This window comes from Protopterus annectens, chromosome 11.part0 (assembly GCF_019279795.1).
Source record: "Protopterus annectens isolate FY-2018-M chromosome 11.part0, PAN1.0, whole genome shotgun sequence".
Lineage (NCBI taxonomy): Eukaryota > Metazoa > Chordata > Ceratodontiformes > Protopteridae > Protopterus > Protopterus annectens.
In genome coordinates this window covers 799967257-799989495 of record NC_056745.1, presented here as the reverse complement: position 1 = coordinate 799989495, position 22239 = coordinate 799967257, and the positions used below count along the sequence as shown (strand labels likewise).

Below are 22239 nucleotides of genomic sequence, written 5' to 3'. Positions count from 1 at the left end.
ACAGAAATGGGAACTGGGCCTGCCGAGGATATCACTGGCACCACCAGGCTGAGTCCAGATGCAGTACTCTCCCTGCTGGTGACTGCTGCCTGCTGGATCCACGTCCCTGTTGGGACCAGCCAGGATCACGTGCCCATGGCCTGCTGCATTGTGGCATGGACAGCACACCCCCTTCACTAGTGCCAGTGGTACTGCCAGCATGGGAACATGATGGTGCATGACCACATAAACCCTTAGTTGATCGTGGTGCTACCCTGCAGCCATGTGGCTGCTGGCCAGCATCCACCAAATGCTCAAGCACAGATATTCCACGGTTGATGAGTGCCAAGGTCTCCCCCCACCGTCTATCCATGACCTCAGTACACTCACAGATGGCTGCAGTGAGTTCATATTGCCACGGACATTAGGGACGTGCTTATCCATGACCCTGCATATATATCTGGTATTACATTCATTACGTGCTTGTGCCCCCATGATGGCCGAAACATGCATTTGGTGAATGCTGCTGTGGAACTTGCAACAGGGGCATGACCGGTTGCAGTCCTCCTCCAGGCACTCGTGCCCATCTGCCTGTGTAGGACCTCGCCAGCACTCTGGCTATGGCTAGTGTCTGCACCCTAACTTGCCATATTCACTATAGTAGATTGTTCCATGCCACCACCCCACCAACTGTCCATTATCTGTGGTCACTGGTGACGGTGTATGTGTAGGCATTGTGACTGTGTGCAGGGATGGGTTTGACAATAGTTGGATGCCAACTGATGGCACAGTATCAGTCCATGACAACCCCACCTGTGCCTCAATATGAGTATCATCATGGTCAGATTCTGCAGAGACACTGACATCAGTATCAGAGCGGGAGGGACCGCAGCCACCATGACCACCTGTGAGGGAAAAACAAAATATGTTAATTACTACCAGCACTATAAGCTTTGCTGGTATACACACACACACACACACACACACACACACACACTCACACAAACACTGACACACACAGACAGTTGAGGTGACTCAAAGGCATTACACAGACCTCATATTAGTTGACTGGGGGCATTCATGACACACAGTCAGACAATAACACACACACTCTGGACGGACCTTCAGCATCATGCAGTGCAGCCCTTTCCAATTACCCTTACTACTAATATACACCTCTGGGATATGTGAGTGGTGTTAGTAGATGATGGCCCTTCACCTAGCACACACAGCACTCATGTAAATCATTGCTTTTCACCTGTATAGCACTGTGAAAACTCCTACAGAACATATCCCCCAACTGTACAGGGTTTTGCTGAATGTCTACATGTATGGCTCATATGTTTGGTCTGTTCCTCTAACTCCTGTGTTTATCTGATACATTACTGGGTTGGCTCTGTGGACTGGTGCCACTAAATAATGTCCTAATTTAAGGTGCAGACTGCATAACCTGCAGTACATGTATGTTAAAACAAAGCTGGTCACTCAAACAACTTCCCAAGCTTACAGTGGATATAGTAAGTATACACACACCTGTTAACATGTCAGGTTTTCATGATATATCACATGACACCTCAAAAATCAGGTCATAGCATTGTCATCATTTCATATGACATATAACCTGTGCAATCCAACTGAAGGCCATACAAATCAGTTACAGATAACATCTGGTAACTGAAATAGGTACAATAGGCTGGATGCATGAGTGTGTACACCCTTAAAGTAATGCTGTGTTAATGCACCTTTTGATTTAATCACAGCATGCAGTCCTCTTGGGAAGGTGTCTATCAGCATGGCACATCTTGACTTGCCAATGTTTGCACACTCTCCCTTGCAAAACACTTCCAACTATGTCAGATTGCAAGGGCATCCCCTGCTCACTGCCCTCTTCAGGTCACCCTGAATATATCCTAGTGGATGTAGGTGTGGGCTCTGACTTGGCCAATGCAGAATGTTGCATGCGTTCTGGTGAAGCCATCCTTTTGTTGATTTGGATGTATGGTTTGGGCCATTTTTGTGTGGAAAGGTGGAATTCCTCACCATCCAAAGCTATGTGGCAGACAACAAAATGTTCTGGAGCCACAAGTGTCCAGTGTTTGGAACTGTTCATAATCCCCTCTAACATGGCTACAGCCCCAGTTCCAGCTTGTGAACAGCAACCCCAAAGCAGGACACTGCCATCACCATGCTTCACCGTGGGGGGTGGGGGTTGATGTGGTGATATGCAGTGGTGATATTGTGCCAAACACACCTGTCAGAATTGTGGCCAAAGTGTTCAACCATGGTCCCATATTACCATAACATATTTTCCCATTTGCTTTTTGGAGACCTGATGTATTGTTTTCAGACTTTCACCAGGCCTGGATATTGTTTGGTGTGAGGAACTTCTGCCATCATCGAACCCTACCCTATAGGTAGGACATATGGAGACCATGGAAAATTGTTGTGAGATGTACTACACACCCAGTACTTGCCGGAGATTCCTGCTACTTCTTCAATGTTGCTGTAGGGCTCCTGGCAGCCTCCCTTGCCAGTTTTGTTCTTGTATTCTCATAGACTTTGGTGGGATGTCTACTCTTTCACAATGTCACTGTAGCCCCATATTTTCACCACCTTTTGATGACTGTCTGCACTGTATTCCATGGTATGTGCAATGCTGTGGAAATGTTTTGTTACCCTGCTCCAGGCTGATACATCTCAAACATGTGGTCCCTTAGCAGCTCCGTCAGCTCTATGTGAACCATGGCTGTTGCTGTAGCAGGCAACTGGGTATAAGTTAAGATAATCCTGGTAGGACAGTTGACCATTATTTGCTGTTAATGAAAGAGTCCCTATAATTGATGGCTGTTATGTACCCAATAAGATGTACTGCTGTAGTTATATCAAAAGCTGCGTCAAGACAGTACTAACTTCAGCCTGTGCACATATATGCATCTAGGTTGTTGTACTATTGTTATGTGTCATTATTGTTCCCCTAACAGATTTGTGTGCTTTACAGTTAAATTGTACAGGCTATAGGTCACATGAAAGGGTGGCAGTATTTTGAACTTGTCTATTGTGCTCTCATTTTTGTATAACACACATACCTGGCATGCTAACAGGTGTGTACACCATTTATATGCCCTGTATACCACTAATTTCTACAATATGACCCTAATTTTGGGCCTTTGTCCCGATGTCCTGCAATGACAGGTTGTGAGGTATGCTACAGATATGTGACATCTCCTGCAAATAGGCCCCTGTCATGACCACCGTGATGCAATGCAGTAAACACCACCACAGGTGATCATGCAGATATTGCCAAATGGCTGAGTGTAACAGTTGTGTGCATGGTCACATGCATTAGCTTTAGCATGCATGGAGTACTGATGAGCCACAACAGGAAAACCCTGTACTTACTGGGTTCAGGCTTCTGTCCCATGTGCAGACCAGAGGGACCTATGTAGTTGTGAGGGAGAGGTATTGTCAGCAGATTCACATTAGGCATTGGTACAAGATGAATACTACGTTTCTGCACAGGTACAATACACTTTATGATTTTACACAATTTGCTGTCCTTCACCATAGATGTGCACTTGTGTGCATTACACCCCCCCCCCACTAATCCATTTTGCACTGACATATGCATCTAGAGACTCTGTAGAAGACAGTTTAAATGCTACCTTATTACATTGATGTGCACTTTGGCCTTACCTGGAAGCTCCTCGCCTGTTGCTTGGGTGCCACCCACCTCCATGACTGCTGTTTCCCATGTTTGAGTTTGTGTGGGGCTACCTCAAGGTTGGCAAGGAGCTCCTCTGTCGCCATAAGTGAGGCCTGTGCTGCTGGCCCCCTACCGGTAGCAGTACAGCCCCTTGCTACAGCAGCAGCCCTTTGCCGGGCACAAAGTATCAGTTCAGTTGCTCTATGCATGACCTGATCATATGTGCATCCATGGTGGTCCAAGACATTCACTCTGTGGATGATCTCACCCACAGGGCAGTCTGTTCCTGCAGATTTTGCTGGCTACAACCAGAAAGGATGGAATAGTTTAAGATTACAGCTTCTGTGATTGTTGCTGTCTCCACATCAGTGTAAGGCGGTTACCATTGTATGGCACCTGGAAGACATAACAGGGAAACACATCACAGGACCTCAGACATTGCCCAGAGTTCTTTACAGAGCCAGCACATAAATATGGACTATCATTAGCCACCACTTACAAACACATCATACCCCTGTACCTGGCAGCACTGTATGAACATACATTGTACTCCTGGTCCTGATGTGTCATGTTCCCTTTAATGAGGGTCAGTACATTGCATAAACCACCATTCATCATTCACGTTTGTGTAGAAGGATGACAGTGGCCATGTTCCTTGCAGATGGGATGTCAGTGGTGCTCATGCTTTGTTTGCATACAGTGTGTAATGGATCTGGAAGCATATGCCTGGGTTCATGTAGGATGCAGACAGGAATGTTATCAGGCCTCAAGGGAACTTGCTTTTGTTAACTTTGATTAGGAAGTTTTCACCTGATCCATGATGATGAGGGGAGGGGTGCATGTGTGCATATTCACCTATACTGATGGTGATCCGGGGGGGGGTGATGTCTGTCCTAAACCTGTCTGAAGCAGGTTGGCTGCAGCTATGGTGTGTGTGTATGTGCTGTGATTGACCACCATTACAGGGTGGGTTGAGTTGGTGCCTCTGAGACTGCAGACATATATGAAGATGGCCTTGTAATTACCCTTAGTGGATGTGTACAATTTGTACTCATAGTTAGCCTTACAGTAATAAACCTGTTACCTAATATGCTCATTCAGACAAAGACTGACATGCTGCTGAGTTGGTGCCTGCTCCTACTTTCCCTGTACAACCAATATAGCATCACATTATGTGCGTTGTGCATTGCTGCTGTCCAGAAAAGGGGTTTACTCTACTTTGGTGAAGACAGGTTTTACAAATAAGGTATTGCTGAGGCCATACAGCTATGTGGGTGGTAATATATCTGTTTGTAGTAGGCATGGACACAGGGTCAGAACAAAGTTGGCCACCTCTACAATTTCAATGTGCTACTTCTTTCAGCTTTTCCTAGTGAGGGGTCACCACAGTGCATCACCTGTCCACTCATGATTGGCAGTGGAGTTTTTATGGTGTCGAGTTGCCAGCCTGGCACCCAATCTTCTACAGAGGGCACACACATGCATGCAGTCATGCCTAGGGTCAATTTAGAGTGTCCAATCCACCTACCGCATGTCTTTGGGATGTGGGAGGAAACCGGAGCACCCGGAGGAAACCTATGTGACCACAGAGAGCACATGCAGACTCCGCACAGAAGGCATCCAGCCAAGGATTGAACCGGAGAATGACTTGCTGTGAGGTGGCAATGCTAACCACTGCACCTTCATGGCCACCCTAATTTCAATGTGATACTCATGGTGCTTATATTACCCATGTCTGTGTCAGGGCAATGACACAACCAGTAGCTGTAGAAGTGTAACTCTGTTGGATGCACAGAAACTAAGGTCACACGTGTACAACATGTACAGCTTATTCACCTGATGTTTTGCATCCCATGTCAGGTGTTATGAGGCAGCCAAATACACATACCCATGCATACATATGCACAGGTAATACCTGCTATACATTTCTGTTCTATGTCAGCATGGCACACTGTAATTACAGTCTTGCTGCTCAGTCAGTCATGTCAACCTATTAGGGCAGGACATTTGGAGGCCACTGCACATACATGGTGGGCTATGGGCCACAGTTAGTGACACTTTCTTCATATTGCTGTAACACACATATGTCATTTGATAGTGCAGTAGCCTTTGCATTCACAGACATACCCTGGAGGATGTCTGACGCTCATATGGCAGGCAGATAGGTGAATGGCTAGGTGTGTGGTAGTGAGGGTAGGAACTGTTAATGTTGTGAGTATGACTGGTATGGGGACAGAGCTAGCTGACATGCTGGACAGAGGAATGGTGGATATATTGTGTGTGCCAGAGACCAGTTGGAAGGGGTGCACAGCTGTGTTTATCGGAGTCAGGTACAAATAGTTCTATCATAGTGTGTATGGCAGGGGAAATGGTGTATGGATTAACCTGAAAGAACATTATGCCAGGAGTGTTTGTGGAGGTGATAAGAGTGTCGGCTAGAGTGATGTTTAGAAGGCTGGAAATTGACGGTGTAATGTTGACAGTTGTTAGTGAATATGGTCCGCTAATTGCATGTGTGATGGATGAGACAGATGTACTTTGGTGTGGATGGATGAAGTGGTGATGTGTGTACCCAAGGGTGAGTGAGTGGTGATTGGAGCAGATTTCAATGGGCATGTTGGTAAGCAAAGGAATACAGAAGTTGAGATGGTGGTGGAGTTTGCAGCAGAGGTTGGACATGGGTGTGGTGAATATGCAGTTTTTCAAGACCGAGAAGACTGAGGGGCATAGGGTGACATACAAGAGTGGAGGAAGATGCACACAGCTGGATTATCTCCTATGCAGGTGGGCTTGTTTGAAGGGGACTGGTAACTGTAAAGTGGTGACAGAGGAAAGTGTAGTTAGGCAGCATGGAAAGTTGGTCTGTGGGATGACAGAGATCAAGAAGAGGCGGGGAGTGTGAGGACAGCACCATGGATCAAATGGTGGATACTAAGAAAAGATGATTGCGAGGTTGAGTTCAGGGAAGAGTTAAGATAGGCAGTGGGTGGCAGTGAAGAGTTAGCAAATATATGGGTAACTACATCCAAGGTAGTAAGCGAGATGAGTAGAATGGGGCTTGACATGACATTTGCACAGAGGAGGAAGGACAAGGAGACCTAGTGGTGGCATGAGGAAGTAGCAGGGAATATACAGAGAAAGAGGTTGGCCAAGGAGAAGTGGGATTGTCAGACAGATGAAAAAAGTAGACAGCTATATAGGGAGATGGGGTGCATGGCAAAGAGAGTGGTGGCAAAGGCTGAGGATTGGGCATCTGAAAGGTTGTATGTAAGGTTAGACACCAAGGATGAAGATTAGGACCTGTACCAACTGGCTTGACAGGGGCATGTAGCTAGGAAGGATGTGCAGCAAATAAGGCTGAGAAAGGATAATGGTGGAAGTGTACTCACAAGCAAGGAGAGTGTGTCCTGCAGGTGGAAACAGTACTTTGATGGGCTGTTGAATGAAGAGAATGAGAGAGTGAGAAGGTTGGATGATGTGGGTATGGTGAATCAGGATGTGCAACAGATTATCAAGGGGGAAGTAAGGATAGCTATGAAGAGGTTTAAGAATGGAAAGGCTATTGGTCCAGATGACATACCTGTGGAAGCATGGAGGTGTTTAGGACAAATGGCAGTGGTCTTTTTAACCAGATTGTTTACTGTAATCTTGGAAAGTGAGAGGATGCATGAGGAGTGGATAAAATGTGTTTGAGTACTGATTATGAGAATAAGAGTGGTGCACAGAGCTGTAGTAACTACAGAGGGATAACACTGATCAGTCACAGCATGAGGTAATGGTAAAAGGTGATGGAAGCTAGGCTAAGAAGGGAGGTGAGGATTACTGATCAGCAGAATGGTTTTATGCCAGGAAAGAGCAGTACAGATGTGATGTTTCCTCTGAGAGTGTTGATAGGGACGTACAGACAAAGTTGGAAGTAGCTGTGTTGTCTTTGTGGTCTTCGAGACAGCATATGACAGGATGCCTAGAGAGGAGTTGTGGTATTGTATGAGGTGGTCAGGAGTGGTGGAGGAATCCGTAAGAATGCTGCAGGATATGTACAAAGCTAGTATGGCAGTGGTGAGTGCTGCATTGGGAGTGTCAGGTGTGTTTATGGTGGAGGTGGGAGTACATCAGGGATCAGCTATGAGCCCTTTCTTATTTGCAGTGGCGATGGACAGGTTGACAGACATGATCAGATGATAGGAGGCCTCCTAAACTGTACTATTTGCAGATGACATTGTAGTCTGTAGTGAGAGTAGGGAACAAGTTGAGGAGACCCTGGAGAGGTGGAAGTATGGCGTAGAGTGGGGAGGAATGATGGTCAGCAGGACTAAGATGGAATATATGTGTGTGAATGGGAGGGAGGATAGAGGTATGGTGAGGATGCAAGGAGTCCAGTTTTCAAAGGTGGGTCAGTGTAAATAGTTGGGAACAACAGTTCAGAGTAATGGCGAGTGTGGGGGAGAGGTGAAGATGAGAAAAGGGCAGGATGTGGATGGTGGAGAAGAGTGTCAGGTGTAATTTCTGACAGACAAGTACCATTAAGAGTGATTGGGAAGGTCTTCAAGAGGGTTGTGAGACCAGCTATGTTATATGGGTTGGAGACATTGGCATTGAAAAAAGAGGCACAAGTCAGAGCTGGATGTAGCAGAGTTAATAATGGTAAGATATGCACTGGGTGTGGCCTAGCAGTGTCACAGTCAGTATTGTGCAACACACACTCCAGTAGCATGGTCATATGTGAGCCATCCTTTCCTGGGGTGACTCAGAGCCCTGAGCTGTCTTCTATGTCACTGCAGACAGACACAGTTTCTATGGTCATAGGTTCTGCTCATCAATATATCAGTACAGCATGTGTTGTTGAGACATAATATTGTTTGAACTTCCTATTTTCCACGTTTACATACCCCCTAGTACATTCTATTACATGTTTGTTTGACATACCTGTGTTATTTTTTTTTGGTTCAGCTGGTATAATCCATCAGTTTCAGTGTGTGTGTGTGTGTGTGTGTGTGTGTGTGTGTGTGTGTGTGTGTGTGTGTCTTTCTGTTTGTTTGTCTCTCTCAGACAAATGTAGGATATACATCTGTTTTGTAGCAGCTTGCCTTTTGTTGGTAATGCTCATGAACATCTGATGGCCTGTGCACCAATTGGAGTTCTCCACTTACTAATTGCATGTAGAGCAGCTGTGGTATCGTTCCTATACCCAATAGCATGGAAACATGCTCCTATAACTGAGCACTTTATGTCTGCATTGCCCTTTTCCTTGCCTGTGAGGAGGACGTCATGGACCTGTTGCAACAAACACTATGGAGACAGCCCAACTAACTGTGGGAGAATGTTTCAGACATAGGGACAGAATGTAAGTATTGCTGTTATACAGTTGAAGTAATGCTAATTTGACAGGGTTTGTGTGGATATGACTACTCTGTATGCATTTAAGTCTGACAGTGTTATGTGGTTGACATAACTCTCAACTGCAGGGCTATCCGCAGACTGGCTAGAGTTTGACTCTTATGTCTGGTGTGTTACTCACACATTTTTTGGCCTTGGAAATTCAGTAGCATACTCTGGGGATTGCAGTCAGTAAATGGTAACATCCATGTGTGTTTCTGACTTCATATCTCTCAGAACAGATATGTTACAACAACCCTGTTACATCAGCAACTTTCTCAGTTTATAACAGCAATATGTAAATAATGCCCCTGTGTTTGGGCCTGTGCCCCCCACCAAGTATGTCAGGCTTTGTCCAGATGTCATGCTGTAAGAGGTGGATAAGTATCATAGTGACTTCATTCCTGATATCATCCCAGTGATGTATCAGACTGCCAGACATGTTATGTGTAGGAGGCCTTATATATGAGGACAAGGCCTGGACATTCTGTGGGACTCTATACAGCTGACTGTGTATTTCTGGCAATTATTGACAGACTGTCAGGATTGTGTAGCAGTGTACTGTGCATGTGTTATTGGGCCTGTGTAGGGAGGGGTGTAGATGTAAGTGTTATAGGTCCTTTTCTATCTGACTTTGCATGCTGCTCCAGTTTCTGGTGCTCTATCAGCTGTATATGTTTGTAGGGGCAAACTGACACATGTCCCATACCACAGTCAGACATCCAACTACACTGGGAATTGGGCCAGTATATGTAGGGGTAGTGTGTGAGTGGCAAACATGCTGATGATTTTGTTCACACAGTCCATATACTACACTGTTCATGTGGCTTACCAGTATGTCAATTTGAATGTGGTGAGTCTGGTTATGGGTATGCACTTTCACACTGGTGTCTGTTTGTCAGTGCTGTTACATCCCTGTATAGCCTGATATATTTGCAATTACGTGTGTATTCCAACATAGTTAACTTGGATTGGTGTTGTGTCAGTCTGCCTGTAGTTTAGACAGTGCTTGGTGACGTGCCTAGCACCTTAGTGTAGTTTCTCTACTGTGATGTTATGTGCAGATATATATCAGATGTACTGTTGCCTGGCTCCTATACATGTTGTGTATTTCTGACACATCAGTGGGATGGTGTGAGGATTTATGTCAGTAGCTAGTGGGGAGTAATGCAGTTTTGGACTTGGAATATTCCAGTCAATATATGTTACAACAGACAGGAGGGTGTTACTGCATCAACTGTGTCACCTTATCTACTGTAGTATTTGGGATATGTTCCCATTTTCATGGCTTTTCCCCCCCTATTGTCAGACTTGGTCCAGATTTGTTGCACTAAGAGGTTCTGAGTATACATCACGACTGGCCAGATTGTTTCAGACTGTCCAGGTTTATTGCTCATATTTCTCGTCTGTTCCACAGAATCATTATTTTCATTTCTGTGGTAAATCACTGTGAGGATCTGAAGGTTTCTGACAGTAAATGATGACATACATTTCAGTTTCAGATCTCACATCCTTCTAAACATGTATGCTGACACAAACCCTGTTACTGTAGCAACATTCTACATTTATAACTGCAGTACGGACATTAATATCTTTGGTCTTGGTCCATTGTCTCCCCATTTTGACAGCCTTTGTCCAGCATTGTTGCACTAAGAGGTGGAGAGGTATGGTGCTGGGTATGACTCTACTACATGTTATGAGCATATATACATATATATGTGTGTGTATGTGTATATATTTTTTTTAGATATATCTATTCTGATATATATATATATATATATATATATATATATATATATATATATATATATATTCCTTTTTTGATATCTATACATATATTTATATAACAACATATATGTATATATTCTATACGTATTTGTTTTATATGTATAGCTCCATATAGCTGATGTATATACTTTTTCATATTTATCTATCATCATACACATCTATATGTGTATATTTATATATACTAAACCTGACTGATTCTACAGTGTATGTTCCCTACTATTCCATACCTGTACTGAATTATATATTTGAAAAAAACAGCATTTATTATTACACCTCAGATGGTGTAGTGGTGCATACTATGACTATGGTATACAGGGTCTTGGGTTCAAGACTTGGTAGGGATGCTGGGCAGAACAGTGGCTGATGGAGACAGGGTGATTAAGGGAATTTTAATCAGTTGTAAGCAGGTTTGTGTGATGGTAAGCAGTGCCAACACATGGTTAAATGGGAAACTGCTAAATCTGTGTAGGCATCGCTTAGCATCGCCAAACTTGCTTACTACTGCTTATACCCACACTAATTTCTTGAAAAGAAAAAAAGGAGTGATAGAAAAGTGGTGAAAAATGGGGCACGCAGAGGGAAAAACAATATGACAGCTATGGATGTGCAGGACAGGTGTAGGGAAAGTCCATAGCTGTCCATTTCTGATACAGCAGCAGTTATGCATTTGTACAGAATTTGGAGATGAATTAGGACACTCAACCCTCTGAGAGAGGGGCGAGGACAACAGTAATGTGTTGTTAACACAATTAGGCAAGATTACATGTGTCCAGTGGACATGTGTGCAAAATCGACAGCTATGTATGGGGCAACATTATTTTGGGAACAGATTGCCCTTTTTTTTTTTTTTTTAAGGTGAAAGTGGGATGTTGGAGAAGGATAGTGGGTACTTTTGGGGAGGTGAGTTTGGCAGGAAGACAGACAAGACAGCTGACAGGGGCAATATATGACACATGTGGAGGGTAAACACCTTGGATGGGGAGGGTGGTTGGGAATCAGATGCACATGAGCCCCCATATGATTAGAGTGAGACTGAGGTCCCCACCCATGGGCAGTCACCATTGCACCTTTATGATACCAAAGGTGGCTGCGATGAGTGCTGTGCAAGAGGGGCAGGCTGACCCTCAAAATGCGCTAGGTGGCCCTCAAGCTGGTGCAACTGATCACTGTACTATGAACAGAGGATGGTGCACACAAATCCCTTGACCAGACTGCAGGTGATGGCCTCCTCTCAGTACCAGCTCCTGGGGAGGATGAGCCCCATTCCCTGAGGTGGTTCCACGCAAAGGTGGTGCAGGACCAATGGAAGAGGAAGGCCTGGGTTGGGTCTCACACATACTGGGGCCTGGTGCCACAGCCAGATGAGGCGGGACAGGTGGATCCACTGGGATCTGCCTTCCCAGACATGCTATGGTGTTTCAGTTTAAAAAATATGGTGGTTAATCAAGAACAACACAATTCAGAATTAGTTATAACAGCATGCATGGGTGCTCCAGTTGACCATATAAAACAGGATTGAAACAGTTGCATAGCAAATAGAACACATGCATATATGGAACCACAGTAGGCATTATAACAGCATGCAAGTTACATTGATAGCAACAGGCCACCAATGATAGTATTTGAACAGGGAACATTAAAATTCAAACAGTTCAATATTTGTATAACAATAGAACACATGTCCCAACAGTAGGTATGGAGCTGAGCATACCCATTTAATGTGTATGAAGTATTAGTGCAGATAGGGTGGGGGGAGAGAGAGAGAGGTCAATTAGCTGTCTAGGTATCAATTTTCAACAACTGTACAGATCCTTACTCTACTCATTACTCTCCATGGCTGACCTCACTGTATACCTATGGCCTGCAGATGGACAGTGGCATTGTTGTACACAGTTTGTACAATCTGGCCTTATAGTTTGACAAATACTCTATGTAATGAGTACTGTATTGCACTTTTCAGACAACAGATATGAGTTAGGTTTTCAGTAATAGTTGCATGAAACAGTTATTTTCTACCAGAAACACATAACTATGCAGAACTTGTACACATTTATATTACTACCACAACATAACAAAGTAACCATGACAGTCTGGGGTTTTTATTTTTATTAAATGTTACATAGACCTTTATTCACCTGATGACATTCCTTTATTCATTGCACACAGTATACAGTTTACCTACTAGTTATTGACAATATACTACTTTCTGTTTATTTATCCTGGATAATGCAAGCTACATATTTATTCACTAGCCTCCCAGCACAGCTTTGGCAGCCTGCTGGCATGTGTGTCAATATTTGCAGCCCTCTCATCTGCAGCTGCACAGGAGATAAATAAGCATTTATGCATACCTATTGCTTATATACTCAGGCTGGACTTTGCAGAATACTAATTGATACTGATACTTACACACTTCAGGGACATTCCGTGCCTGTGCATCTTGGATCCACTGGTCCAAAAGATACCTCTTCCTATGCTTCAGGTCAGCGTAATGGTGCCAGACATGGTCACCAGTCAGAGGGATACCAGTAGCACTGGTGAAGTCACGTGCAAGATGGTCTCTGGCCTCCACTTTGTATTGGGAGCCCTGGTACTGGTCCTGCAGCAGTCTCCCTTCATGGTCTTTCACAAGGAGTCCAACCATGACCCTGGACTCCTGAATGCCCTAACGCTGCACCCAAAAGAGCACACCTTCCCCAACACCAGCCATAGTGCCTGCAGTGATCAGCTACAATTGGTTATGGGCTGTATTCCCACCTGCAAGGTTTAAATAGGGCTGATTTTCCATCCTTTGCCATGATCAGACAATTTTGAATATGCTGAGCTAAGCTAAGTGATGGGCAAACCCACTTAGCACAGATAAGCATTGCTTAAAGGGATGGATGCTAATCACTGCTTACCAGTATGCAAATCCACTTAGCTATGTTAATTATTGCTAAGCATTCAAATGTAAGCAATGCTTACACCAGCTAAGCATAGCTGAGCACAATTTAGCATTGTTCAGCTTTCATTTTATGGACTATCAGGATTGTGGGATTGATTCCTTCTTAATGACATCTTCTGATATGTATATGTTTTCCTTCCATAACATCCTCCTATGTGCTTTCATTACATTATATTCTTTTATGGCTATACTGTATGGGACATTTATGTTTATATGGGGTTTCACATCTGTACTACACTGACACCTCACATTTGGACCTGCTACATTACATTGGTTAACAAATATATATAATTCACTGCTTATTTATAATATAATATAGTTTTAGTGCTGTTCACTTATAAAAATGAAAGGAATGCATGGGGGCTCGAACCGTGAATGACTGTATACTAAGCAAAAACTATAACCACTGCACTATTTCACTTTGACTATTTTGGCTGTATACTTCTATTTAGCTCCTTCAGATGTTTAAGCTATGCTATGCACAGCTGCACAATGTGCACACCCAGTGAGCTACCCTTAAACTTTAGTGGGGACAGGGAAAAAAATATTTATTTGTTTTATTTTTATTAGATTAAGGTTGTGCACATAGCCAACAGTATTACCTCTTCACCTCCAGCAGCATACCATCTGGAAAAAGCCTAACATAATGGTTGGGGGGGGGGCAAAGAGGACATATTTTAAATATTGCTCTTACAAACTTAGGAGGTTGATGAATAATAGGACATGGAGTCTTACACTCAAATATTTGACATTATTTAATGACTCTGAGCCTCAGCTCTTTGCCATGACAACAGGAGGAACACACCTGACATATGAGGCACACATCTGGACATTTTACAGCTACCTATTGAGTTGGGGGGTATGCTAACAGTGTCCACGGACACTGGTTTTGTTTTCAAAGTGCCGTACGACACTTCCTGAGTGCAGGGGATAAATTTACTGTGCAAGCAATGCTTGAACATGCCCCCTGCACACATTCATGGATCGTGCCAGTGCAGGTTATACAGCAGTGTGCCTTCATGAATATGCAAGGCACGCTGCTGTGCTGCATGGGCACAATCCGCTCCATGCAGGAATAGCCCTATTCCTGCACAGAGTTTAATGAATCATAGGGGTCATTTATTTCATTGGGCTATATTGTTTTCTTTACTAATGCAGTATGGTAAAATGATACAATTCTGGTAAATTTCATTGCATCAAAAATCTGGAATAATGACTGTTGTGTTAATCCAACAGGGACATTACCATTACATTACTTAATTTTTCACTGGTTAGATATTTGTTGGAGAAAGTCTGCCAATATCAAATAATGACTGACAGAGAAATGGAGAAGGGAGATCAAGTAAAGGCTTTGAAGTATTTGTTATTTTGGCAGACCAAAGCAGAAACAACTAGCAAAAAATAATGCCAAGTGCAGTGAAAATGCTGTCATCTACTACTACACTATCTAGTAATGAATTTCTAAGCAATGCCTTAATACCTGCAGCAACAGTTGTATAATGTTTTGCTAACAAATAATCTAATCATAGTAATATCTTCAGAAAGCAAACAATGCATTGCATTCTTTTCAGAGTTGTAAAAGAATTTCTTTATGCTTTAAGACTACCTTTCTTCTGAAACTTCACTCTTTGCCATCTCTTCTCTCTCTCTCTCTCTCTCTCTCTCTCTCTCTCGGCTGTCAGCAACATACTCCAATCCTGACTGAAGAGGAAATGCTCTTATAATAGTTTCATTAAAAGTTAACTTCGTAGACTGTCGTATTTACTCCCGTCAACACCAATAAGAAAATATATTGCAAAAGACATATTATTTCTTCAGCTTATCACTTCACTTGAAGATGTAAAAATAATCTTGAATTAGCTTATGTAATTACATATTTCAAACTACTGTCAGTCACTATCCTTATTTAGGATGTTCTATACCACCATTACCCCATCTCAGGTGCACAGGCTACCTAGCACCATTCCGTGTATATTAATGAACTTCTCACATTAACATATGCATATTAGATTCATTTTTTATCATGTAGTTTGAATATTTTGTGTGTTTTTATTAATTATGTCCAGCTGTCTGTTTCTGTTAAAATGTTGTCTGTCTCTTTTTCCCCATCTCTGCCTGTCTCTGCTGTTGTCTGGCTTTTTTCATGGCTGCTAATGTTACTGCTGTCTTCAGTGTCCATAAGGTGCATTCTAATGACCTGAGACGAGTGTCTGCCCCTCCAGATTCCTTCACACTGTAAGTACAGCTTTATGTCCACCGTTGCTATGTGAGAAGAACATTGTTTTGTATTTTGTTTGCCATTTTTCATTTTATTGTACAGTTTTTAAAATTGTTTAATTTCTGTCTGACATTTGTCAGTTAGGTTTCATACAGTAACAAGAGCACTCATACATTTTATTTGGTTTTATTGTTAGTTCTTAAAGTCATCTGCAGGAATTCTGTTTATTTTTTCTTACTTTTGTTATGGTTTGCAGTGTGCCAACTAAGAATTTTTTTAGTCCTTTGTAGTGTAGATTTTCAAAATGTATCATTCATTATTTTATTATCTGATTATGTTATTTACCCTTTGTCATAATTTAGCTTTTGTTTGTATTACAACAAATTTGCTTAATCTATTTTTGTTTGAAATATAGGCATATTCATCATTTTAATCAAACATCTAAACCATGTTAATACAACATACTCACTGTTGCAATGCAAAGTACAGGCTTTATTAAAATATAGAAATTCATAAATTCATAATTTTGTAAATGGTATAAAACAATATTCAAAGCCAAATTTAGTAGTTAAATATTCTGTTGTGACTTTTAGGCTTCAGCCTTACATAAGATGAATTGTGTTAGTATCAAATTTCTTCACTACTCAGTATTTTGAGTTTGTAATATAATTTCTGCTTGAGCAGGGTACAGCAAACTGAAATTCTCTACTAATGTGGGAAATTTATTTAACAGTCTTGCAATTAGTGCAGAGGATTTTGGCTCTGATCTGTTAACATGTTGTTTACTGTAGTGAAGAGTATAGGTTTGATCAATTCCACCTCTTATGACAGAGTAAATTACTTGACCAGGCAGTCATCCCTGGTTACCCCTGAAAAGAGACACTTGTGTCCAATAGGCTTACCTGATTAACAAACATATTAAAAACATTGAAAGATGAGCTACAAGTAGAATATTTTAGGCATGTAGATATATGTGAGCCATGAGTGCACTTGGATTATAAAGTGCCTATCTCTTGTAACTTTGCTTTCTTGTATGACTTCTAGTAGAATTTTACAGTTCTTTTGTATTTTGTACATTTTTGGACAATATTATATTAAGATGAATTTCATTTAGGCTTCATATAGTGTATTTCCCTAAAACAGACTGTTACCTTATATCTGCTTCCATGCTTACCATACGTTGCTGATACTATACTGACTCCCATTCAGTTAAATACTACTTTTGTCTTAGATAACAGCTTAACAGTGCAGTTGTGGACAGAAAATATTCTGCTTTGAAGTCTTAGGACCTAAGTTATGGTTGAGTGGACCTGCTAGTTGCTTTTTATCCAGCTTTCTCCACAAATATTTGGACTAGTAAAAATAGAGTTAATGAATACAGCATGAGAAAAATGTAGTTCAATTAATATTTATGTAATGTATGAGACACTATTATTGCTGTCTGAAAATGAGTAAATAATATCCTTGTTATACAGAGTTTTTTTATTAATGTACTTATTCACGAGAGTTATTTTATAACTAGGTTATAGCCAGATTCATAAGTAATAGCCAGTGTATACCAAGTTTCAACCACAGTTATGCACCCACAGAAATGACTACAAAACACAGAAGATCACTGCTGTAATAATCCGATGTAATGCCATGTGAAGACCAGTATTATGCCAGAGTTATGGCAACAGGTAGGACTTGTAGCTCAGTTCCTGCTTCTGAAGATTGCACGCATTCTTTGATACTAAATACTATATATTCCACAATCATACTTGAATGAATGCGTGCACATACAACTCAAAAGAGTCAGGGCCTATTGACTTTATAAAAAATGTAAAACTCAGAATGTATACCTCAAGAGTATAATGTTCAGTACTCCAAGATATGAAATTCATATCACTGCTGCCTCAAATTCAATCTTATAGCAACTTAAGTGGTGACGTTTATTAATAAAACTTGTAAGATGTCCATAAGAGAGTCTAAAACAATTAATTGATGTCATCCTTCTTTTTAAAATGAATGGCTTTGATTTAGAATGTCTTGGTATTGAAAATATTAATTTTAGAGCAAAAAGATGCTCTAATGATCCCACAGGGAATTAAGGGATGAGCATCTAAATAATGTACTGAATGCTAGAGACATAGTAAATCAAATCTGTGTAAGACATCTTTTTACAAGACATGGCTCTCCAACAAGGTACAGTATCAGCCAGCATTATTAACTGCTGTGAACAAAAGCTACGTGCATTACTATGAGTGTGTGTATTTGTGTATGCAAGTATATGTATTTGTGTATATGTGTGTGTCTGTAGATGTGTGTGTGTGTATGTGTGTATATACATATATATGCATATGTGTATATATATATATATATATATATGGGTCTACCTTTATTAACCGAAAGACCACTTACCTGAATTCAATTTGACCAAGATGACTTCAACGAAACCAGAAAATTACGAAACCATGAAGCACCAAAGTTCTTTCACTGGGAAACAAACCACTTGGCCACCAGGGTGAACTTTTCCCTTGGGTAGTGCGATCTCAGAGTCGGTATATTTAGTTAGGGCAGTGGGGGAGGTGTAGCCCCCCACTTGGGTGGGTTTAATTTTTGTGCATTTTATTATCTTACACTGGTGGCCAAGTGGTTTGTGTGTATATACATTGATGTATAATGAGTGATTGAATGACCACTATGCTTTCACCCATAATATCAGTGTGTTTAAGTCAAAACACAGAACATCAACACATACTGCACCTGCTCGAGAAATTACCTCAGAGCAGGCTTAATTAAAAACAAGTGTTTTTGCAGGGGAGGGCAAGCTCCCCTGCAACCGCCATGAAATGGGCTATGTCCCCACGCTGCATGCTAATTAAATATACTAACTCTGACTTCACACCGACCACAAGGAAATTTAATATTCCCTTTCCTAGAGATTATCAAGCTCGTGAACATGTTGACCACCTGTTTATGTTGAGCAAATAATGTCACCCACACAGACACTGACATAGTGATTGTTTAATCACTCATTTTACACCCACATATATATTATATTATATATATATATATATATATATATATATATATATATATATATATATATGTGGGTGTGTGCGTGTGTCTGGTTGTGTGTGTGTAGAGATTGATAGATAGATATATAGATATATAGATAGATAGATAGATAGATAGATAGATAGATAGATAGATAGAGATAAATAGATGGAAAGATAGAAAATAGTCAATGATCATAACTTCAGTTTACTATGACTTTTGCAATTGGATTTCAAGAAATTCATCTCTTAATCTTCTCACTTTAGTTGATATTTTTCTATTTCCATTTCTGTAACACATAATTTGGTGATGATTATTATCATGAACGTAATTCTGGATATAGGGTATTTTTCGTTCTACTTGAAATAATCAGATACTATCATTAGCAGAATATTCTACATATCTGACAACTTGCCACAACCCAAATCAGATGTAAGTGCAGAACAGCAAAGCAAAATAAATAAATACATAAAAATAAAAATGGTCCAAAGAGAAGAAAAGAATATTTAGAAGAATGTTTATAATATTACAAAAGGTACAACATCCTTAACTTGAAATTTCTATATATGAAACCAAGTGTGGCTGATACTTTAGCATTTTTAAAGAACCAAGAGAAAAAGCCTTTTAAAATGTAATCCTGTCATGTGCTCTGGTGTGACATAAGTAAAAATCATTATTCTGTTTTTTTTTTTTTTTTTGAAGAAATTATAATACTTGTTTAGGAAAATTTTACTTTTATCACTGTGTTTCATTATTCATGGCTTTTACATTTCATGCAAAAATAAAAACATGTTTATACAAAATGAGTGAAACACCTCATGCCATAATGATAAGCTTCTTCACTTTTCTGCAATGTAATGTATTTAAGAAAGGCGTGCAGTGGTTAGCATTGTTGCCTCACAGTAAGAGGTTCTCTGGTTCGATTCTCATCTGGAGTGTCTTCTGTGTGGAGTCTGCATGTCCTCCCTACAGTTAAGTGATGTTTAAAGACATGCAGGTAGGTGCGTGTGCAGATGGGTATGCCTCATACCTCTCAACCTGGAAACATCAAAAATCTGGACAAAGGCCCGTGAAAAATAGGTACAAATCTGTATGCTGATTAACATAACATTTGCATACATAATTATGTAACCCCACCCACTCCGGTGGAATTGTGGGAAACCAACATTTAAATGCAAACTGAAGAACAGACAATAAAAATATGGTCCCACAGATGCTGTAGTAAATGGTAACCATTTATTTGAAATATGCAGGAATTATGTTCACTGGGAAGGGAGAAGATGATGAACCTTAGGATTTTGCTTTTGGTGATTTGCAGTATGTGGGTTTTGTGGTAAAAGTAGTGTATTTACTGCTAGGCAATATTTTAATCTTGGCAAAATAATATTATAGTTTGCTAGGACCTCCAAAAGTCATTCTCCATGGCCTACTGATCAGTGGTGTAGCTAGAATTTGTGCCATCTGGGGCTGTCAGAGTTTGCTGCCCTCCCCCCTTCACAAAATCATGGTCAAATGGGGCCCCCCCATACACAGCCCTCCCCCTTTGTAGCCATTCCAATGTCCCATCACTTGGCTATTTCATCTCATTTACCATAAACACTGTAATGTGCATACTTCTTTACTTCTACAATGATTATAGAGATTTCATTTAAAACTATTATTTTACATTTTATAGCACAGCTGCTAATAGACATCTGCTAAACAAAGCAATATAGTCTCACAATGAAAACTGACTTTGTGTTAAAACTTCTTTTCTCTTGAAGCTCACATTCATTGAAACAACATTGAAACCCACATTCAAAGAGAATGCATCTGGTCCGTGGTGGATAAAGGTTACCTTTGGGATGTTTTCAAATCATAGGCCCCTTGCACAAGAAATATACATGTGTTCTTTGATGCACCTTCCTTGTTATATTAGATTATATTCCTTGTATAATACAGCACACTTGCTAGAATGAATTTTAAATTTATTTTGAATATTTTTCCAGTAAGCAATGAAACAAAATGCATGAACCAATAATGACAAAACTGCCCAATTCAGAACATTTCTATCATAAAAGTCTACTTGGCATATAGACATTGTGTGGTCTTTAAGTTACCTCCCTGATTTTGTTAAATTATATTCCTTGTTAGAGTGCATTAAACTTGTAGTTTTGAACATTTTCCCAGTAAGCAATGGAGCAAAACGTATGAACCAATAATGACAAAACTGCCAATTTAAACCATAAAAAGGCCACTCAATATCAGACAATATGCACAATCTCTGCAGAAGTAAAAATCATCTGAATTATTCCACATTAAAGAGATCTGTAACTAATGAAAAGGTTGCCGCCAGCAAACAACTTTATATTTCAGTGTTTCATCTACAAATTCAGTGCCTGCTACCCTTGATGAATAAATTGCCTAGGTTACATTAAAATGGCCAACTGGTAATATTGTAGTATCAGGTCACCCTGAAAAGGGCTGTGTTCAGTGGACCTACCCAATTAAATAAGTATAATTATTATTATTTACATTTTCAGCAGAATTTGTATCAATAGGTTTGAAACAACTGCAGCAGAATTTCACTAACTGAGCCAAAAAAGAAACTGAATATGACAATAACCCATCTCAAACAATATTTAAGGAGTCACTTTACTCCTTTATTGTATATATGTGTCATATTGAGGTGTCAGTGGCATAGTGTGCCTGATTAAAAAAAAAAACATGCATAGCTAAATGTGCATTAGTCTGCACACACTTCATGATTGCATTGTATATGATAAATGTGAAATGAACTCACTTAACACAACTGATATAATGTATATGCATTACTGTGAATGGTCAGTGCATAGACATATGCACAAGAACATCAGTCTTTTGTAATAAAACTATGATTGCACATCCCAAGACATGGCAAGAATTGCACCACCTACAGATTCTACTCATAAACTGCAAGGAATGAACAATCAAGAAGTGAATTCTCTGTGTTTATGACTGTATAACATTACTCAAAAGTATTTAAACTTTCTAACACTAAACTATTTTCCTACTCTTGCTGCAGCCAGTCTGAAATAATATTTCCTTTAAATTGTCTGATAAAATATTTTTCATTCAATCGTTTCACAAATAACCCATCTGTGCATGCACAAACACACACACACACACACACACACACACACACACACACACACACACACACACACACACACA

At 40.7% G+C, this 22239-nt stretch overlaps 1 protein-coding gene across 3 annotated transcripts in view; it reads left to right on the top strand.

The window, feature by feature from the left end:
• The window catches only part of DGKI (diacylglycerol kinase iota), a 5490864-nt gene that overhangs the window by 2555869 nt on the left and 2912756 nt on the right, over positions 1–22239 (top strand). For 2 of the 3 annotated variants that reach the window (XM_044088223.1, XM_044088222.1), the window contains one exon: positions 15963–16025. The exons of the other annotated variant lie outside the window; for it this stretch is intronic. In XM_044088223.1, the coding sequence (XP_043944158.1) occupies positions 15963–16025 (63 nt within the window). The remainder of the gene's footprint in view (positions 1–15962; positions 16026–22239) is intronic. 3 annotated transcript variants of the gene reach the window in all.